This window comes from Poecilia reticulata, linkage group LG11, assembly GCF_000633615.1.
Source record: "Poecilia reticulata strain Guanapo linkage group LG11, Guppy_female_1.0+MT, whole genome shotgun sequence".
NCBI classification, from domain to species: Eukaryota; Metazoa; Chordata; class Actinopteri; order Cyprinodontiformes; family Poeciliidae; genus Poecilia; species Poecilia reticulata.
Window position 1 is genome coordinate 20,306,710 of NC_024341.1, and position 23,210 is coordinate 20,329,919.

Genomic DNA, 23,210 nt, shown 5'->3' on the forward strand with positions numbered 1-23,210 from the left:
TTATTATTATTATTGACAGGTTTTTGTCAAAGTCTTTCAGTAATCGAGAACTCCTTCAGACCAAACTGTGACAGCAACAGGGGATTAAAAATCAGCCAGCATATAGATGTTTTCTGTGGAGTCTTGGAGGTTTCGTGTAGTCCATCAAAGATGTTGTGCAATTTCGTTTTCGTTATAGACTGCTTCAAACGCGAACAAAACGTTGATGCTGGTCGCTCATCATGGTGGCGTATCTGGGGTGGTGGGTGGGAAGCGCATACAGTGTTGACTGTTCATTAGAGAATCTAAAAGAGAGGCACCAAGGCTGCAACCTAATTACTGGGAGCTGTCCAAGTAATTTATTGTAATTCTATTGGCATCACGGCTGCTATGGGCTACTTGTTCCACACGCTAAAAGATCTAATCCAGTATCAACATTTAACAACTGATGCCTTTAAGGTGGTCCTAATCTGGTGCGGAAAGGCCCTTTGTGTGACCTTTATTACCAAAACAACACGAGATGTATTGTTTACGATATTCAATTTTAAAATCACCCCCCACACCTCCCCCCCAACATCTGATTCTTGAAAGCTAATTTGAAATAAACAGTCTAATAAAACGTTTACTGCTGTAGCTGATTTGCACATTTGAAGTTTGAAGTCGAAGATGTATTTTTTGTAACATCAGTAAAATGGCTGTGGCGATCCAAGATTTCAAATGAATGCGCAGCTGGAACAGTTTAGAGACTGGTGGGTTTGTTGTAAACTGACAAATGTTTGCTCTCGCATCTTAAACTACTCAAAGACATAAACGAGGTGACTGCCGGGGTGGAAAGTTAATAATGCAGTTTTGGTGGACGTTAAATTGGCCTTCATTTGCCTCCATAAATGGAAATATACCAGATAAAAAGGAAAATAACTGGTGAATCACTAAGAGATATTTTGCTAAACAAAAAACAGAAAATTGAAAAAATAAAAATAAAAATCAATGCACTGTCCAAGGACCATTCATCTTCTACATAACAGTGCAGCTACAGTATCTTGGCCGGTGTACATCACCAAACCCATCTGTTAAAGTTGGCTCTGGTTTCACACACACACACTGTGGTTATTTGCAGTCATCAAAGAGTCTCATTCCAGTCTTTTTTTCCCCTCCCTTCTCTACTAATGCGCTTCCATTCTACGGAAAAACTATTTCACCTGCAGAGTTCGAGGTGGATGACAAGTTAATTAAAAACCATTGAAAATGTCCTGAATCCTAGAAAAGAAGAATTGTTCTGCAATGAGCAATATTCTGTAGCTGCAGTGATTCAGGCACTTTAAAAGGCAAATGACTTATTTTTTTTAAACATGTGGTCAGAATTCACTGTGTTAAAGTTTAAATAAATTTTATAACAATTTTCATATTTTTTCCCCACCAGGAAAGCTTCTTAATCACAGAATTCTTTTTTTTTAAATTAAATTTCCTATAATTTAGTCTGTCAAGTTGATAAAATAGTTTCATTGATGGTTCATCTTTTTCTTCCACTGTTAACTTCCTGCCAGATTTTACTAAATTATTTTAAAATGATTTCAATTAGAATTTTACGTCTTTTGACAAGTCATAGATTTGTGAATCTGTAGAATCACCTTTAGTACACGTTATTTGTTCTAAATGTTGTCCATCACATTTCTACCTCAATTCATTTGATCTGATTTCTCAATGAGACTAGATGGGAGATCTTTCAGATCTCTTTTGCTCATCCCCAAAAAGAACAAGTCTCATGTTGACTTTTGCAAACTAAATATTGTGAATCATCGGAATCATTACACTCCTGACACCAATATAGTTCTATATGTCCCTGCAGTCGACATCATACATTGCTAAAATACACTCACTGGCCACATTAATAGGGACATCTTATTAACACCAGGTTGCTCCATCTTTTGCCTTGTTAAGTGCCCTAATTCATCCCAACAATCGTTCAAAAAGATGTCAATCATTCTTCAAAGATTTCGGTCCAAATTGACGTGATGGTTTCATGCATCTGCGATAGATTTCTCAGCTGCACCATCCATGATGCAGATCTCACATTTTACTGCATACCAAGGGAGTTTTATTGCAATGAGATCTGGTGACGATGGCCAAATGCATTATGTTCAACAACAAGTTTGAACGATTCAAGCTTCTGCTGGAAGTAGATGGTGGTGAGTACTCTACATTTTGTCATACAATGAAGGACGTGTTTAGCAACAATATTAAGTAGGTAGTGGCATTTAAAGAATGCTATTAGCGACCCACAGTGTGCCAAACACATTTACATCACCACCAGTCTAAAGTGATACAAGGAGGATGCCTTCATCCCTTTAGGCCACTAAATTCTGACCCAACAATGTAAACGTTGCAACTGAAATACAGATTAATCAGACTCTGTGACATTTTTCCAATCCTCTATTGATCAGCAATATTAAGCCTGTGCAAATTGTAGTTTGTTTTCTGTCCTTAGCGAGAGTGACAGGAGTTGGACGCAGTGCGGTTTGAACCATCTGCTTTAGGGTTCGATGTATTCCGAGTTCAGAGATGAAACTCCACACAACTTGGTTGTAACCTCTTGGTATTTCAGATGCTGAACCTCACTAAGACCTCCTACCAGTTTGCCCATTCTCCTCCGACTTCACAGAACCGCATAAAACTCACTTGATATTTTCAGACCATTCCCTGTAAAGGAAACATGGTTGTGTGGAAAATTCCCAGGTGATCTGAAGTTTCTGATCTACTAGGATCAGCTTGTCCACCACGGATGACCATATCAAGTCCATCACTTTCTTTCCAATTTTAAAGCTTAGTTTGTAATTAAGTAAATGCATCTGGTACGAGGTTGATTGATTGAACTGAACAGATAATAAAAAAGACAATGTGACAATCCATTGATCCCATTGGATCAGCTACTTCCCCTGTGTTTCCAAAATGACATCTGGAATTTTGCCCATCACAACCAGGTTATAATGAATAAATATGCAGAACATGCAGTGGAATATAGATGCTGGATGATCATCTTTACAGCATTACTGGGAAATGTGTAATCTGAGAGTCTCCATCAAGAAAAGCCAAACGATGTAGGTATCTAAAATCTCTCTGGCACTCTTTACACACGAAGCTGGTTGTTTTCAAAGCCAGCTTTATAGAATTGCCTCTGTTTGTTCAGAAATGTCCAACCTGTCAAAGCTGCACAACATGTACCGCTGTCTGATACGCACAAATGAACACATCTCATCTTCAATGGAGCTGCGTTCGCTTTCTAGATACGACGTTAAGAGGAAAATTCACTGAAGAGAAATAGGAGAAAAAAAAAGAAAAGAAAATGTTGGAAGGGAGGACAGCGAGACGGAGTCGCAAAATTCCTGGCTTTGTCCCCGACGTCAGTCAGTCTTTTTGTATCCTGCACTCTAATGCTACTTCTGCTTCAGCTTAAAACTCTGTCTCCTTCTATGTGGATGAACCGACATAAAATGCAAAGCATTGTGTTGGAGGTGGGTAGAACGAAAGGGGTAAAGAAATGATTTCCATATCAGCAAGCCAATGTGATGTTCCATTGTTTCCTTGGGGATGTTCCTTCTTCTAAGAAACTACTTAGAAGTGAAAAAGAAGCAATTCCACACACCAGCAAAAAAAAAAAAAAAAGAAAAATCGGCAAAGTTGACTAAAGTGTAAAAGTGAAAGGGGAATACTCGTCAGGCTCTAAATAGGCAAACAGTCCATGTGTCATGTTTACAGTAATGGGGAATAAATAATTCAAAAAGTAGCATAGGGCTGAATAATCTGGTGCTCTCATCCCTGCTCTAAAGTTGATGTTTGGGGATGTAGCTATTAATAGTTGAGCACATTGAAAAATGTTTTTTTCTTATATACTTTAAGACAAAGTTAAGCAACACAATCCTTTCAAGTCATGAATGAAAGGAGATGTGGCTTAGCTACAGATTAACCATTAGTTACATTAACAAACATTTTGTTGCAATCTAGATTGTTTGGAAATCCCACTATGTGTGCTGCACTGACAAAAACACACAAGAAAAACAAAGTTGTAAACTTAAATCTTATGGACATGCAAATCTTTGCATGTCCACAGCTGTAAATAAGATACCAAAAAAAAATCTGTTAAAACTGATCACAATAAAATCATAAATCAATAACCTTCGAACAAACAAAATAGTAATTAGTTTTTAAAATGACTAAAACAAGGATTTCTTGGTATTTTATTAGGGCTGTTTTAACAAGAAAAATATATTTAAGAATTGATTAGCTTTATTACAGATATATAGAAGTTGTTTCTTGCATGGCAGCTTCGTTCCCATTAGTTTATGAAAGTGAGGATGATTGAATATTAAGAATATTGTAAGATATTTGTAAAAACCAGTTTCGGTTTTGGAAGCTACAAGCTATTTGAAGGGCTTAGTGTTGGGGAATCTTTGAAACTAGAATAATCTTTAGTCACTTTTTCACCCCTGGTTTCACTTTTTGAAAAGCCAGGGGAATGGGATGGGCCAGCTTTGATGGAGGATTAGGCCCAATTTGGCTTTTGTGACTGCTGGGGTCTCCCTTTAATAAAAACAGGTGGTCTCTGGGTCACCTTTTTGCAATCCACCTAATCTACTAAACAAACCTCCCGGTCCCACCTCCTGCCCCTCCTGCCGTAATCTCCAGCTGCCCCTCCACAACTCCCTCAGACACATGGGAAAGGTTATTTGCACAATTGGTGGTGATTAGCTCTTGATTTGGCTTGTTCTATTTGTGTGACCAAGTCGGTGCATGCATGCAGAAACCAATTCCACTGAGGGCACAGCTGTGGCTCAGCCATGACTGAAAATGGCTGAAGAGAAGCAGACTGGGAGTTGGGTGGTGGAGGAGGAAGAAGATGAGAGGGTGAGGAAAAATAAAAGCAATGAAATGATGGAGTTTGGACCATTCAACCCACTCTGGTCCTTTTGTTTTTGTGGTGGTTTCAATTTTAGTCTCCGTATTGTTGGAAAAAAACATCTGAACTATTTTATCTATGTTGGCCTCGGCTCTAATGATCATTCTTAATTTAGACCTTCAGGGCACGACTCCACCCTAATAGGGTCCTGGGGTGGGGTCACAGCCTTAGATCCGGTCACCAACAACAAAAGGTCTTCAAAAGTTTACTTTACACCAAAGCGACTCAAGGGTGTGTTGGGTTTGATGGTTGAATATGTTGGCTGCAACCCTCAGTTGGTGTTGGACTTACGGGTTGGCCCGGTGCCTCAACATAGCTGGTGAGGCTAAAGAAAAAGACAACAACGGCTGTTTTAGCCACTGCTTTTTTCTCTCCTTTCCTATATTCATCCAGTCATCCAGCCAGGCAAGGCAAGTGGGAAGACCTCTCACGAACTGTGTGTTCAGCCAACTATTCCCACCCCACTCCTTTGGCCTCCCTGCTGCAGCCATATATCAGGCTGATGGTTGGTGAAGAACTTCATCCAGCCAGATGAATAAAGCAGAGATTAAGTACCCACCCAAATTCATTTAATAACTCATCTAACAGCTTGCGGCAAGTAACCTTAACCACTGTTGAAAGGCTGGTTTTCTTTAGCATTTAATTTTACGCCCACGGACAACAGAGACATTAAAGGAAAAATGATTCTAAAAAAAAAAAAGTTGGCATTAATTAAACATAATGGCACATCCAGATGTTTTTATAGGCAAATTGTTGTTGCACCGAAGCAAGGTTCAGTTACAAGGGTGTAATGACGGTGATGAAAGAAAACTAAAATAGACTGTAAAGAATGACATGCACATTAAAAACAAAGAACACCTTCAGTCTCCATCACGCTCTGAGTGAACACCATGCAAAACCACACAATTCAGCCATCATCATTTATTAGTTGATCTAAAAGGATTTTTGAAAATTATTTCGGCAGATTATGTGAGCTACTTCATCTTTTAAGGTCAACTGATAATTTAAATGTGCCAGTATGTATCACACTGATAAATGTAAATATCCCGAACAAGTGCATTTATTTTAGATAATTCAATTAAAATGTTACACTATATGAGCAATGGCTCAGTCTTTTGCCTCCATGACATAGGTAAAGTAGTCTCTGGTTTAGAAGTGGCTTAGTCCAAGGAATCTGGTCGTTGTAGCCTACATCCTGAATACCTTTGGAGCCCTTGAGGCACCAACTAAAGCTGCAGACCACTCCTTATGAATCTGTCAAACTATTGAATGTGTTCATAATTCTCTTAAGGATGTGCTGTGAGGTTTATTTTTTTCTTACTTTTCCACATTTTTTCTTCTTTTATTTCCATTAAATAGCTATTCAAAACTTTAGCAATGGCCTTTAAACTTCCTAGTAGAGCATCTGGTAGAAAACTCCCATGTTAACTTTTTAAGAAACTGAAATTTAAGGGGTATTTATGTAGAAAAAGTACTATTCATCAAAATTGATGAAAAAGACGGGTCAAACATGGGTCAATGGCTCAAGTCAAACAGGCAAAGAATTGTGTTCAATGTGTTTACAGGGCTTATTCACATTTACAATTTCAAAAATATCATATTTTCCCAAACTCAAGTACCTACAAATGTGTTATTTTTGACATTCACAGCAGTGGCCAGGCTTCAAATGTATAAAGTTAAATAATAAGAAAATAAATAAGAAAATGCGTAACTATGGAAGATAATCTATCTGCTATTTATGTTACACTTTTGAATTTTATGAACAAATTATGAGATATGTTAAAGCTGTGGAGAAGATTGCTTGAAGTGAATTTAACAGAATTTTGGAAATAAAATTTCAGTTCCACAGAGCAAGGTTACAAGCACATCAACAGAAAAATATCTTCCATTATTTTGTCAACTTTATTTTATTGTAATTTGCGGCGTCAAATCAGCAGCTACAATATGGCTTCTTGACAAGAATGCAGCAGTTTGGCAGCAGTTGGTTTTGCTTTCCATATAGAGGTGAACCAGGACTCAAGCGGTGCTTGCATGTGACAGAGCAGCCAGAAGCCACAGAAATAATGACAGAAATTGTCTGAGCAAGCTTACCAGCCCTTGCTTATGATTATGAAAATTACCTAAGCCTGCTAACGAGATTAAAATAATTTTCTTTATCCTTAAAATAAAGCTGCCATATTTAGTGAGAGTTTATGTTTAACATTCAGTCTCCCTGGGAGAGCTGCCAGGGTTGGGAGCCATGAGAGGAGGAGCTTTGTGTGTTGAAAAGTGCCAGGGCATCTGGGAAGGAAAAAAAAAAAAAAAAAGCTGTAGGGAACCCAGGGAGCTGGTTTCTGCAGAACAGTTGAATGACCTTTTCTAAAATGCTGCCACCCGCCTGCCACTGAAACACAGTCTGGCTAATTAAAGTTTCAGTGGCATTGAATTTTCACTAGCATAGCAAACCTCGGGCAACCTTGGGGGCTCAAAGAGGGAAAGATGGGCGATATAAGACAAGAGGACGAGCAAGAACCAAGGAAGCAGCTGAACAGGAGGACAGCCACTAGAGGACAGCACGGCAAATCCATGCAGGAAAAGACAAAAGCCTTTTGCTTTCCATAATATGGAGAGAGAGAGAAAAAAAAACATTAAAATGCAAATCCACAATCCCAGAGTATTTTGCATAAGCTCTGATGTGTTTTGACCTTTCAAACTGTGGTGCTCAAAATGTTTAAGATCATATAGAATTAGAAATCAAACTGAAACTGCCCAACTGTGTACAACGGGGGGCGGAATGCATTTAGAAAGGCCTAAACCAGAGATATCCAATGTCAAAACGCTGAGTGCTTTTCCAAATCCTATTGGGCCGCCTCTCAACCTAATGGAATCTTGATGGCGAGTTTCAAGAATAAATGCATGACTTATGACACGACTACCGGGAGCATTACCCAATATAGTGGACGGCATGTTCCCGTCTCCAAAACATCATTGAATAATTGGCCACGTTTGACCAGGACATTTCTGGAAAAATGGCCAAGAAAAGGTTATGCAACCAGACAGATTCACTCATAGCCTGCATTTCACAATCTGCTGGCCTTGTCTGCATTAATGATCTTGACCTCGTTTTCACCATGTTGGGAGCGAAAAGGACTTAATAAAGCTGAACAAAGCTGCTTGTGTGTGTGTGTGAGACTGTGCGTGTGTGTGTGTTTGAGAGACAGAGATACAGAGGAAAAGGAAGGCCCATGTGACTGTGTGTTACAGCTTGATGAGGGCTTGGTCTGTGATTCCTGGGGGATGTGGTCCAATCTAGGCTTTATTAGGCCTCACTGAGCTGTGTGCAGGGAGGTTTGTGTGTGTCTTCTCCATCGAGAACATTCGCCTGAGCATTCTAAGTACTTCTTTGTGTGGAACTTTAAAACGCACTCAGTTGGTAGCAGCTTAATAGTGCGTGCAAGGTATGGACCTTTTTCATGCTGCAGTCTGCTCATAAGAGGTGAACTGCTTAGTTTAATCACACCATTTGTATAAACCGAGGACTACTGGTAATTTATTTCATGCATTAAAAGCAGACATGTATACACTGGAAAAGAATTATTTCCAAAATAAAGGACTGGTTAGAAATTATTTCTAAAAAGTAAGTAATTAAAAACATGACCCAGTATTAAATGGAGAGCTATGGAACTGAAGATGTAAGCACATTTTAAATTGAATCCAAGCAAAACACGATAAATGTAGCAAAATTATACAAGTAAAGTTAAAGAGTGGCACTCAATAGACACGAAGCCTCGAGTCAAACTGAGAACAAATGCTATGAAGTACAAATATAAGAGTCCAAAGCAACTAAATAATGTGAGAAAGTCTTCGACCTCTTCTGGGGTGACTGACATCTGGGCAGGAAAAGGCAACCACCATCCCTGACCTAATGATCTGATTTTTCACACCAATCAATAAAATATTTCTGTCAATAATTTTTAAGCATATATGAAATTTATTAACTATTGTAGTACTGAATTTTTATATTCAATCCTAATTGACTGGAAGAAAAAAGAAAAAAATCCTTAACAGAACCTCTCTACCTGTGACATCACCTTCTGAAATGATAGCACACGTTTTGTTTTTTTTTTAGCAGGCGTTATCCAACATGAAGCCGATTGCACATTTGCGAACGGGAATTTGGTATTATGTTTTGACGTCTTTGTGTACTTACGGTTGGCAGAGCTTGATAAGGTCCTGGTCGGTGGTTCCAGGCGGCAGACCACGAATATACAGGTTGGTCTTACTGAGCTGCTCCGCCCCTCCCTGGCTGCAGCTGTTGGTGCTGGGGCTGGGAGGAGCCATGGGATGAGGGGGTGGAGCATAGGGCTGCTGGAAGAAACACAAGGAGAAAACTAGGATTTAGCACAAACTGATAAAATACATTTTCAGTAAAACTATTATGTGAGAAGAGGAAAAAGTTAAAGATACTAAGATGAGGTGGAACAATGCTTCACGAGAGAGTTAAAAATGTGTTGGAAAAAAATATATACAGCTTTTGAAGAAACAGCAAGCACTACAAATTCAGCATAACAATTAAAAGACGACATTTTAGGGCAGCTGTGAGACAGAAAGCAACAGTGATTTAATCTCCTAAGAGATAAAAACACAACAGCACGTAATAAATACATATTTTAATATCGTCCCTTTAATCGGAAACAGGAAAAAAAAAAATTGCTTTCCACAATAACAGCGTTCCAAAAGGGCTTTCAGGTGAGATCATGAATGCAGCATATGATTTTTGTTTTCCAGTTCACTTCATTATGTTTTAAGTAAACAGTTCACTGAGGAGGCTCTCACAAATTAGACTTCATATGGCTTCCAGCAGATTATAAACAGTTTTAAATGATGGCAAGATCCTGCTCTCTACTGAAATTGCCAGAACCAATTTCATTACACTGCGAAACAATTTTCACCTCCGAGGGTGTGAGATCCTGATGCAATAATCCACTCCAGTATATTTTATAACCATCCACATATGAATGTCTTTTTCAGTGTAATCCTCAGCTCACAAAACTTATTCAAAATTTGATTCCTCCTTTGTTTTTCCTACTCGACTTCCTCCCGCCCCACCTATCGCTGGCTCTTTTTATTTGCTTGTTCTGTTTGTGTGGATTTATGGTACAGGAGTCAGGGCCCCCTGCTCACAGACCATTTATATCTCTATTGCAGGGACACTGCACATAATGACAGCGAGGGAGAGCTGAAGCCCCGTGGGTAAGAGAGGAGGGAGAGAGCAAAAAGAACGGGAAAAAGACATGGAAAAAGAAAAAGACTATGTGCAATGCAAAAAAAAAATAAATAAATAAATAAAATACTGATTGATAAAGCAGAAGAGAAGAAGATGTCCAGGTAGAGAGGAAGACATAAGAAAATACCACCAACAGCTCTAGTTAACCAGGTTAACCCTCATCCTCCCAGGGGAGGACCTTAAACCATGCTGTGAAAACACACACACACTCAGTTTAACACACACACACACACACTCACACCATTAGCCCTCCGATTTGCACCACACGTTAACAGCGACTGTTGGAGCATGGCTGATTTGATGCGCTATTTTAAGCGTGTGTGCCATGCCAGCGTGTCTACTCCCACTTCTCAGACAAAAAGCCGGGGTCCCTGGAGCGTGAAGAGGGAGCCACGTCCATCAATGGATGGCCAATTACCACGCTGAGCTAAATGGAACTGATGGGCAGCCACTCTCTGTGCCATGCTAACACGTACACACACTGTATGCTGGAATACAATCATAGACTGATAAGAACACACACACAGCATGAGAACACAGAAGGAGCTCTCTCTCGATACAGGTGCAAAAACAGCCACCTAGAACATGTCGGTAACAAACCAAGACTTTATCCAGTTCAAATCCAAATCATGCGAGATCATCTAAAGATAACAGCACAGAAGACAATTGAATAGCCCCTTCACACTAACGCATGAAGATATCTGGGTCTAAGTAAGTTTCTTTTCTTTGCATATTATCCATCTTGGCGTGTGTCATTTGATGAGACATTTTTCACACGTACAAAAATTCTGTAGCCTACTGCAACTCACAGTGGCAGCATATACACCCCACCACATTATTTACAGAGAATATGTATTACGTTGATTCAAATCTTCTAAAAAGAACACCATAATTAACTCATGTAATGCCATATGAGCTGTGTAGAAGCTCTGTCTGCCCTGATGAAGATTAACTCACCTCAGCATGCTGAATTTTTGGGTAACACTTTATTTGAAGGGGGTGAATAAGACTGTCATGACACTGTCATAAACCTGACATAACGCATGTCATGAACATGAATATTTATGACTATCGTCATAAAGTGTCATTCGGTAAATTATGACTCTTTTAATACAAAGTTGACATTATTCAAAATGTCTTTGTTATGTCAACTTGACATTAACCAAGAAATCATTACTGATATAAATTTGTTATAAAAGTATTACTGATTGCACTTTAAAAATTAGGTATCTTTATGTTATTAAAAGTAAAGTTTAAACAGTAATGATTTCTTGGTTAATGTCAAGTTGTCAAAGACATTTTGAATAATGTCAACTTGGCATTAAAAGTGTCTTATTTCTTACCTTCAAATAAAGTGTTACCCATTTTGGTAATGAAAGACATGACAGTGTAATTTAAAAAATAATTATTTGACCACTTTAGGTACTTGAGGCACTGAGCACTGACGTTTTAGACTAAGATGTTAATGAGATCATTACGTTTAGAAAAAAAAAAAAAAAGTCATGACGGAATGGAAAAAAGTAAAGATGTGATCAATGTGTAAAATCCTGAATGAACTCAAGTTTTAAAACATGTTGCAAACAACACAAATAGATGAATTGTTCAACAAAAGCGATGTGTCCCTAATAAAGTGGCCAGTGGGTGTACTTCATCTACATGATAGAATTTGATGGTATGTAAATGTTTGGATCCTTTACCCAATGACATGTTTAAATAAACTAAAATGGCCAAGAGAAGCAGAATGCACACAACTGAAGGTACGCAATATTTCAGCTAATTTATTACCAACTATTGGCATAAGTAGGTGTTTATAGAAAGCAGAAACCAGTGAAGATGTTAAATAAACTTGTCTTTTGATTAAAGGTGTATGACACTGCAATTGGGAAACTGTGTTTCATCAACATTAGCAGAACATAGACAAAGATTTGCCCACATCTGCAATGAAAAGGCAGCTACTCATGCAACTCAAAACAAGTTCAAGATTTTAAAAAATCAACACTAAATCATTCATTAAATGCCTTCTGTCTTGTCATCTGGACATAGTTGCACAAGCTACAAGGAGAAAGAACAAAATTAAGCAACATTTATTCATGGTCCCGTGCTCTGGCAGCTGTGCAGAGGAATTTAAATCTCTTGAATGCTCTATTGAGTTAGTTCCACCTTCTTAGAGTTCCTTGAACTTTCACAGCTGCAGTTCAAGCCTCGACTTTGAGGTTTTTTTTTTTTGTTTTTTTTACCTTTGTCTCCCCTACTCCCAGCTCTTCATGTTGCTTTGTCCAAATTCACTGTGGCCTAATTTACTCAGAGTGTTGCAAATGTCATCTCTCTACGTAGACAGTTGCTCTAGGAGCTGTGCGTTAATGCAAAAGTCCCTTCCTTTCATTCAGGCTTTTGTGAAGTTCTTCAGTGATCCACACAGCTCTCTTCCTCCCCTTCTTAGGCTCCAGGCTTGGCTTGAATTTTACTCCTTGGAATTCATGTGTCCCACCCTATCGATTTACTTTCATTTTTTAAGGTCAGAAGCTGAAATCTTACACAATGAGGCATGGAGGGTCAAAATGAGCCCATTACTTACAGTCCTGGGCGAAGAGGCACAGAGTGAGGTTATCCAAGAGGAAAAGAAAAAAGGCTGGGAAAGTGCTCTGGGATGAGGAATGGGGCGCCTAAGGTGGGCGCCAAAGGTCTCGAGAGAGTGAATGTTTCTGAATGGCTGAAAACTAATAGTGACCAATAACCATCCTCTGTTTTCATGTTATGTTTTAAAAGAACCAAAAAGGCTTTTCAAGTTAATATGCTTACGCTAGAGGAACCTTCTGCAGTCGGTTTTAGAGGCGTAAGAGAAATTTAGTGGGCACACAGGTCATTGCCAAATAATTCAGCCGTTTTAAAAATCACTTGTCTGCGGGCTTCTCTGCTGCCACCCTGGAGGTTAATAACCAAGCTTGTTTCCCTTCCTGGACAGTTTAATGACTGCAGTTTGCCCTCAACCTGTCAGCCTAAAAGATTCCCAAATACACAATAAATACTGGACTCATGTCAGAGTGACGAGGACCGAAAGCAGCAGTTATAGTATATTTCCACGAGGAGGGAGATGAAGGTCGGGTCGTGGTGGGAGGGAGGGGAAGCAGAAAGTTAAAGAGAGCCTGATGGGAAGACTTGAAAAGAGAAACGGAGAAGAGCGGGAGAAAAGCTGGTCATGACACTTGAGGGGGAAAAAAAAAAAAAAAAACTCCAGGTGGTAAATGAGAAAACCTCCATTCTGCCGCCTCCCTACCCAGCTGTGACATGCCGCTACGCAGACTTACTGGGGATTTCAATTTGCTGCACTGTATTTTAGACAGGCAAAATGGTTTACACAGGCCCAATTTACCGAGCCAGTCGTGCAGGGGGGTTCGCAGCCTGTGTGACATGCCAGGGAATGTTTATGAGTGTATTAAGTGAGGGTGATAAATCTAGCGTGCGTCGCAAAGGCTGAGGGCACCATAGCATTGCAATGTATATTCACACATCCACACAAGGACAACACACATTTCTTTAACAGAGCTAGTAGCCCTCTTTTGTTGCTGAAAGCAGGAATGTCATTTAAAAACAGCCGGAACCTAATATGTGTTCCATAATATCAAAAAAAAAAAAAAAAAGATTTTAACGCTTAATAAAATAAATCAATAAAAAAAATAATTCCATTTTATTCCTAACAGTTTGCATATTTTGTTTTGTTCCCAAACTTTTTACATCCCCAGCTTTCTGAGGCGAACTTTGGATGGTTCAGCTACAACGGCCAATGCAGTTTTATAGCGCTTCGAATCATTTGGATACAAGAATAAAATCGTGTTGCTGGCCGAACACAAGCAGTCGTCTGCCAACTGGAGTCAAATCTCAGCTTCCCCACCCCACATGTCGGTGTTGTTAAGCAAGAGTCTGAATCCTATGATGGCTTTAATTTACTGACTGATGTGTGAATTTAAGTGGGTGAATGTAGCTGGAAGTGCAGTGAGAGATCAATAACACACACACACAAAAGAAAATGTGTAAATGAAGCACATTTACTGTTCTCTTGAGAACAGACTCCTATTTGACCTAATCTTCAAAAAATAAAAAAACATAACACATAATAAAAATCTAACACCAGTTTATGGGCTTACTTGGGAAAAATTTAATGCAGAATGGCTCTGCACCCGTTAAGTCCATTTTTTTTTCTTGCTATATGAATTTTCTTTTCTCTTTTTTTTGGCTCAAAATACTACAATGCAGAAAATTACAATGCAGTTTTGAAGCTTTACGGTTTTTGATGGGGATAAGGATAACATTTGCTGATACAATGCATGCAGAATATGAGGAAAATGGTGTGAATGGAGATGGAGGTTGGGCAGTTTAAAGCTAACATTACTGCCGTCTCCCTCTAATGTTCGTCACCTAGATAAAAGGCAGAGATATTTACAGCTGCAAGAACAAATGCAGCATGTACAAAAATTGGCAAATGACTTTTTTTTTTCTTTTTATTTCCAACTGACTCCATTGCAACATCTCTGAATCCAGCTGGATGTACTTAAAAGTGATGAATGCTGCTGTTACTTAAACCAATTCCTTGCTGCTGGGGGCATCTAGAGATGTAAAAAGTGTTGCACCATCTTGAGTGATGTTTAATATCCTACCATCTAAAGCAGGGATTTGAAACTTCAGGGGGGGGCAATGTTCTGTTACTTTAAGAACATCTGAATGAAATATTGACTGCATGCTAAGGAGGTCATTCAGACATTTTATGCAGGTGTGTTAGACCTGAGGCCCTTTCAACACTTCAAACATCTTGTTGTACTTCTCCAACTCTTCATGGATTATTTGTGCCTCAGGGTAGAAGTGCATTAAGCAGCTAAAATAAGCCCCACTTACAATCAAATATTGTTTCCATGAACAAATGTAGGAACTTTGCATAGTTAGTTAGGAAAGTGGTTTATGTCAAAGAAACAAATGCTTCAGATAAATAGAAAATCTTCATCAAACCAGTCAACTTCTTCCTATAGCCTACTCCTCCAGTTCGGATAGTATGCCTTAAATATAGACAGTGGCTGGCATGGCCACTTTGATGACTTGCAGCTGTGTGGTCCTTTAAATACCTACCTGTAATGCACTGTATGCTGTGAGCTTTTTCTATGTACAAACAGCATTTATATTTTTCAGCAATTTGAGAGGGAGTTTTCTCTCTTTCTACCTGCGTCATTGAGCTGATGGAAGATATAACCTCTATCACTGGGTCACCACTGTTCCTTCCTTGGGCCTCTTTTGATAGATATTGATCTCTGCAGATATCCCACATGAGCTGCAAGCAAGTTCAAATTTTTAAACTTTCCAATTTGTCTTGTTCCTAACAGATGAGAGACATTGTTTCATTGCTGCCCAGCATATGTCTCTTACCAACAGGTGCCACAAATTCACACACAAGAGGCCTTTTTTTTAATTCATCTTTGTTTCTATATGCAGCTCTGATTGGGTCACTAAATCTCATTTCAATAAGAGACTTGCTTTAGTCAATCTGTGTAGTTTTACAGAACATAGAATGTAGTGTAAATGTGATTTTAGAGAAGCTACCTTAATACACAGCCAAGTCCTGTAAGGCAAGGGATGATTCAGTCATAAAATATTGCATTTTAATTGCAAGTTATTTGGAACATTTGGAGATAATCTAAAACAGGGGCTGTAAACAGAGTAAAAAAAACAAAAAACAGATTAAAAACAGGAAGTTACATCAGTATTAAGGTTCCTGGGGTTCAGAGGTTAATTTTTAAGCAACTTTTTTTGCTTTCAATAAATGAAAAAAATAATCAAAAAGAGAAACAAAGGTGAAAAATGAAATTCCAGAGGATGAAAGATACATATAAACATTTTAAATTTACTCTAGAATGATTTGTTGATCTGTTCAAAGACGTTAGAAACAAGAAAATGTCATATTCTGGTGTAAAGAATAAGTACCTTTACAAATCACAGTCAGTTGTTTCAGTAAGTGGGATCAAAGCATTTTTTTTTACATCATTTTCCTCCTCTGTGTTTCCCTGCAGTGCAGGGCAGAGCTGAATGAGGTGGTTGCACACAGATGTAGTAATTGGGCCTGATTTATAGGAGGCCAGAGGAGCTAACTCAACACTGGAACTGGGCCAGACAAGGCCATACTGTCAATATCATCAGTAAGCCAGCAAAACCCTGCCCAAGCCTGCACACGGTCATGACACCGCTATTTCAGGTCGCCAGGCAGTCACACACACATGCGTCTGTTACTGTATTATAATATGCGTTTCCTGTTCTGTGCATTTCTCTTCAGTCCAGTCAGACACTGCTGTAAAAAATATATATATATTAAAAAATTACACCTAGTCTCTTAAAAATGGAGGAAAAAAGCCTCCCAACTCATTCTCCATTAATGAAGCTGGCAAAGTTTCTCCAACGACTCTTAGAGGCGAGCATGCTCCCAGAGGCATCCCTTCCAAACTGCCAGAACTAACAGTTTGCTCGGCGGTCGGCTGCATTCGCAGCAGCCTTTAAGCACGGAAGGAACACAAATCCCCCATCCATCCTGGATTGCTGCTTCTAAACCTTTAGCTCAAAAACATGTGCTTTAAAAACCATGACTGAATCTCAATGCTCAAAGAAGAGCAAGGGACGCTGGAAACCTGCCTGTCGTCCTCTTTCTTTACTCGTTCAGTGTGTGTCCACGGCCCTCTCTTGGTAAAGCATAGCCAGAGGAGTGAATAGCAAATCATCCCCAATTCACCTGGGAATGCAGCACTGCTGATCCTACAGCCAAATGCATCTTAGCAGAAGAGATTGTTAGCTCTCTGTATGTGGGGGCATGAGGAGAAGAAAGACAAAAAGATGCTCAAGACGGATATATATATTTAACAGCCATTAACTGCCAGAGTTAAATCGAAGGTCTAGGAGTTTTATAAGAGGCAGAAGAGGGAGAGAAAGGACAAGCTAGAAAAGAACAAACCTGACACGTACAGGCCAACGTGTCTGAAGTCAACCAGACTGTCTGACAACACACTGGTTGGCTAACGATGATAAAAACTACAACAAATATAACTACAAGTTTACCCACTCTGGTAAAATTGTTAAAGATCTCTTTCATCTAACCATATTCTCTTTTTATGTCCTCTCTGTTCTCGCTTCGTTTCAACAGCTTCCACTTTCCATGTGTCATAATACAGAAACACTGCCTTCAAATTCAGCCCATGACTTTTAGTTGTGTGAAAAACAACTCATATATTTTATGGAGTATTGCTCACTTTGTTGCTTTTGCTTTTTCATACCCAAGTTGCTTTTTTTTTTTTTTTTAGGTATGAAAACTAGCAGCCTTTCGTACCGACACTGTTTATTCATACCTCTCACTCGGAACATTGCCTCCTTTAACACCTGAAGATTAACATGCTCTTAAAATAATTTAAGATATGCGGTTATGCGTTTCCAACAAACAATGTCAACCAGCGGGAAGTCGCTCTTTTATTTCGGTTTGACCGAGAGTTATAATACCTCCTATTTCATAAGCCAACATGAATCTCACACCAACCCTAAATGCCGCTCTTTGCTACAGTTCTCCAAGTATGAGCTACAAACATCTGCTATTCAGGAATTACTGGAGTCTTTCTCAGTTTGAAAAGCAGCTAAACGATACGGGCCTTCGTGCCGTTTCATTAATAGCACCGTTGCCTTAAAGCAAGAAGGTCCTGGGTTAAAATCCTCACCTGGGCTGTTTTTTTTTGCATGGAGTTTGCACATTTTCCAAGTCCATGCTTGGGATTTCTATTTAAACGGTTAGCTTAAATATTTTTGTCATGTTCAACAAACTGAATACACTACTAAAACGAACAAAAATACAAAACAAATTCCTCAAAATTACTGTTTTAAATAATTCTGGTTGTAGTCCCACTTCTTATTTTATTTAATTCTGTTGTAAACATTTATTTCCCCCTTACACGAAATATGAAATACACATCACTTCAACTTTCAGGTTGGTTGGTGACAATGTCCTCAAACACAACCTAAAAATGGAGCTGGACTGCATGCACCGGTCCTCCAGCAACCCATAACTTGGTTCTCTGTGGACATTAAGAGTCAGCCAATGTTTAGGTGACATAACTGAGGCTTAAGTGTGTTTGTGCTGCGCAGATTATGACGGCTTGGCTGGGAGTACAGTGGCCGCCGCAGAGGAATCTGTAAGAGAAAGCACTGAGCGAGCCGTGGGCAGAGACAAAGTGAAACTCTATGGACATAAATATTTGGGCTGATTTGTCATCATTATAGCCAGCTGGGTCTGTTTGCAAGCTTTGCAGTGTGGGAGTGGAGACTGCAGGATGACTGCAATGAAGGAGTGGGCAGATAGAGATGCTCATTTAAAGGCAAGGCAACCAAGAGAGGGACATATTAGGAAACCAAATGCTCTAAATCTGTTCAACTGAATCCACTTGGATGCATCCTCCCCCCAAAATAGATTTTTTTTATATTTATAAAAAGAAAAACTTTCTATGGAGTCACTAGCATGGATCTTTATTTAGATTTAGAGGTAAACCCAGCAAATATATGCATTGGTTTGCAGAAATGTAATGCAGGATTGTTTGGTAGCATCTTTAACTCATGCAACTGAACTTATTTGCAAAAATATTGTTTTGGTTGCAGAAATAATTAAAGAAAAAACAATAGACCAGAGAAATACTGTACATTTATTTTCAGAAACAGAATAGTGCCAGTGCTGATGAGAAAATTTAAAATATATGGGTAAAATATAGGTGGTTAAATCCCGACATCCGCTTTAACCTGCAGAAGATTAACTATATTTTAAACACTTGAATATTACCCCGTTTTATTTTAGATTCACTTAATAGAAGGATTAGCAACATTTTCCTGAGGGATGAGCATTTCTGTTTGACCACTTGCCCTGTGTTTAGAAATCTTTTGTGAATTTACATCAGTTGCCAGTAGTTTGCAGCATAAGCAGTGGCATACTAGAGCAATTAAGTGATGAAAATATACCATCAAAATCAATGTGCTGAACAAGAAAGCTTTTGAATATCTGATCTATAGTGCACACCATATATTCAAAAGCTAAACAATATTTCCCATCTCTGATTAGAAACTGAAAATTTGTAGGGAACTTTGAAAAACTATGACAACTTGAGAAAGTCGGAGCAATTATAATGTTTGAAAGTTACGCTAACTGGAGACCGCTATGTAACTATAGCGCTGGACCCAGAAGAGCGAAAGTGGAAAGTTCAGTTTCAATTGAAAGAGAAAAAGCAAAAACAAAACCCAGAAGCAGCCACTAAGCCCCAACCCTTATTCTTCGCCACTAATTGGGCACATTCTTCAGGAGTCAATTATGTTTTTCACAGGAAGTTTAAGTACAAACACGGGACTGTGTGGAGGAGGCAGAGGACATTGTGTAGCTGTTTTTCATTGAAACAAATGCCTGGCAGTGCAGGAACACACATCGGCTGGCACCCGGCCCTGGAACGCCGAGGCTTCGCTCGGATCCCGAAAAACAGAAGAAAAGTCCGCGTAACGGAAACTCAGCTCAATCCGTCTTTACCTCCCACCTTTAAACGTTCGTCTACTCTGGAATATATCAGTCTCTCATGCTACAGTAGCTCTAGGTGTGCATGTCTTTGTCTGACATCCAGGGCCAATTGCTTGACAAATTGCCAGATTTTGAATGAACAACTATAGATAGCAGAATGTCAGGCAGAGAGAGGGAGGGAGACAGGAGACAGATTGATATCGGAGATGCTTAGCCATTTGTCATGCTATTCTGCAGACAAACAAATTTAGGTCCACTCTTCCAGAAGGTCAACTTTGCTCAAATTCATAAATAAGCCTGTAATTGACAGAGAAGGTGCAGAGAGGCTGAAAGTTCCCCAACAGCTTAGTGCACGAGTTACTGCCCGACACTGACCTCAGACCTGCACGTGTGTTTGACTGTGTGCCAGCAGCCATAAGTCAAAGGAACTATGTAATGTTTGCATAACTGAATGATGCCAACACCGATCTGACTAAAACAACCTGATATCGGCACAGACTCGTGAAAAAGGCAGTGCAGCACAATACAGCATAAGCATCTATAGGTATGCGCATTCCAGCTAAGACAATAAAAAGCTAAAGTAATAAAAGTTATAAATCCTTAAGAGATCTTCCCCTCAGATGTTCGGTCTTGAATTTTCGTTAAAAAGCCTTTCTTATCAGTCAGGGTAATCGAAGAAGAGAGGCAGAGAGATTGAACAAGGGAGAACGGCAGATTATTATGTGACTAATCCAAATTTACCTTGTTCAAGAAATATATTTCCAGGTCAGGACTAGATTTGCTAATTTGTGAGTGAGAACGTGAGATATATAATTTTTTTAGATTCTTAGTTTCTTACAGGATGGGCATGTAATGAGATGATGAAGCTAGGATGAAACGCATGTCAATAGTGAACTACAGAAGAGCAGAAGTGGCTATAGTTTTTTTTGTGTGTGTGTGTGTTGGGGGGGGGGTTTCCTCCAGAGGAATGTAATCACTGAAGCATCCTGAAAGTTGCCAGACTAAATACTGGCACAAAACACCAACCACTGTTGTGACAGGAAGCCTGGAGACAGCCATAACAAATCAGCAAGAGAGCAAAGAAGGATTGGATTGAGGTGGTTTATAAAGTTATTTTATGACATACATCTGAAAAAGCCATCCGGAGATTCCACACAGGGATCTTAACCAACCTGAGTTCCCGTTTCATCCCTGCCAGAAATATCAGGTGTGTAAGCAGAAGCAAAAAGAAATCCGCTACACCAACTTAGAATTGAAAAAGCCCACATCTGTAATGGCTATTTACTCCACCATTTTTGGTTTTATTACTCTGGCAAATTTTAAACACATGGATATAGTCAAATGAAGCACAGGAACTGAAGTTTGCTTTAAAAAAATGACATTACGGCTGAAAAATATTACAGTGCATTTTAAAAAAAAACAAAAAAAACAAAATGGCTCTGAAATGGTGCCACTATTTAATTGCAAGACAGGCTGTAAATGAGATTTTGATGGATGTGAACTTCCAGATGAGTTTCACAAAAGGTCATGGCGGCAGCAGGCAATCAAGGCAAAGAGAATGCTTTTGCTTTCTTTAAACAAAGGAGCAAAAGCGGGGAAAAGAATGCCTCAACGTAATGTACATGCAAAACTGAGCAGCATATCTAAAAATAAGAGACTTAGTACTGGTCACTTTTGATACAACACTGTAGAAAAATGTGTTCTTCACAGAATAATATCGCAACATTTAACACCACAGAAAATGTGTTGTAGTTGATCAACAACTCAAAGGTTTTTGCGAGTTTAGTCTCGTTTCCATCAAAATTTGAATACCTCAAGAAACCTTCAATCAAGTCCAGTCTCTAAATACTTCACATTTAAGCCATTGGATCTAAAGGAACTGCTGGTAACAGCTGACTGCAGCCAGCAGAATAAGAACAACATTGTTTGTTCTCATGCAGTTCATATAAACTTTTCCTACTTTGTCAGAAGTATTTAGAATTGCAGTCAGTCATTTAACAGATGCTTTTAACCAAAGCAGTTTGGTTAAAAGTCTTGTAGGAAACCCTAATGTAAGTATTTACTGCTTACACTGAAGCACTAAGAGCAAGTTTGGCATGTTAGTGTGATAAATGTATTGAGTGAGGAGGGTTTCTCAGAAAAGATGAGTCTTTATTTCACTCTTCATGGTGCAAAGCCGTAGCGTCCCATCCCATGTCTTCTGTATATTTTAGATTTCTCCCAAGTTTCATACATTTAAATACTTGGGTTATTACCTGACCTTACAAGAACTTACTAGGATGTACTTGTACTTATTACATACTTATATGTATAAGTATATGCTGCTACATCATCTGCTCATCAATGTTTATGGTGCTCTACACTCTGGTTTGTTACCTGAAAACCAGCTTCCACTTGTGCAGGCTGGGAACATGTTTCCCATTATTCTCATTTGACAAGTTTATGTGAATTTAAATCTGAATTATTTGGCTTCTACATTACATCATGAAAAACCTTTTTTTTATTCATAGACCTGTTTTCTATCCCAAGCCTTGTATTTTGACATTGGATAAAACAATAAAAAAAAAACTCCTGACAGCCCAAGTGTTTTGTTTTATACATACGTACACCAGACACTAAGCTACCCTCACTACTAAACTCTGTGAACCTCCATTCCCCTCCCTCTTTTTCCTCCCTAACCTTCCATAACAGAACTCATCCCTTTCTAGTCTTCCCTCTATCCTCTATTCACCTTTCCCAATCCGTTCAGTCAGCTCCTATCCATCTCTAAATCCATCCCAATCCTCATCTGGCTGCTCGTCCTCCATTTCTCCTTTGTGCTTTCTTCTCTGAATCTCTCCTAACCCCCTTTCTCCTCCCAGTCTAAGCGCCATTGGGGAGTTTTTACATAGTGTTGAGAAGAGTTTAGTAGGGCAAAGAATACGCTGTGCCAGATCTCGCACTGTGTGTTAAGCAAGTATCCCCCCCTTCAAGGAATAACGGCATTACTCAACAGAAAATAACCTGTATCCGCCCGCCTCCTCGGGCCGATGCATGCGTACTGCAAAGGTGCTGTCAGCAGCCGGCATCGGGACTACACAGGGGATTGTTTTACTCGAGTTCAATCTGAGAACAATGCCGCATTGTGAAATATTTGGAACTGCCATCCAACATTCTGCCTTTGCACACACCTGGAAATGTCACAAAATCAGGAAAGGGATATTGGAAAAAAGTGTAGACTTTATATCAAAGAGAGAAGTAAAAAAAAAAAAAAATGATTTTTTTTATTTTTTTATTTATTCTTCTTGAACTATTAGATTATCGTTTCCCCTCCCATAAACAGATGTTTTCTCTGTTTTTACTGGTTTGGATAAGAGAATGATGCTCGAGTTAGAGACCTTTTAGAAGCATCTCTGAGTGATTTAAAGGACAAGAGACAGCCTCTTCTGGGCTGGCCATCCTGGTCTGTCAGTCGC

At 39.1% G+C, this 23,210-nt stretch overlaps 1 protein-coding gene across 9 annotated transcripts in view; it reads right to left on the minus strand.

The window, feature by feature from the left end:
- The window catches only part of rbms3 (RNA binding motif, single stranded interacting protein), a 333,346-nt gene that overhangs the window by 178,867 nt on the left and 131,269 nt on the right, over window positions 1-23,210 (minus strand). For 7 of the 9 annotated variants that reach the window (XM_008422423.2, XM_008422426.2, XM_008422429.2 and 4 more), the window contains one exon: window positions 9,120-9,277. In XM_008422423.2, the coding sequence (XP_008420645.1) occupies window positions 9,120-9,277 (158 nt within the window). The remainder of the gene's footprint in view (window positions 1-9,119; window positions 9,278-23,210) is intronic. The other 2 variants (XM_008422424.2, XM_017307508.1) reach the window with 1 other exon arrangement.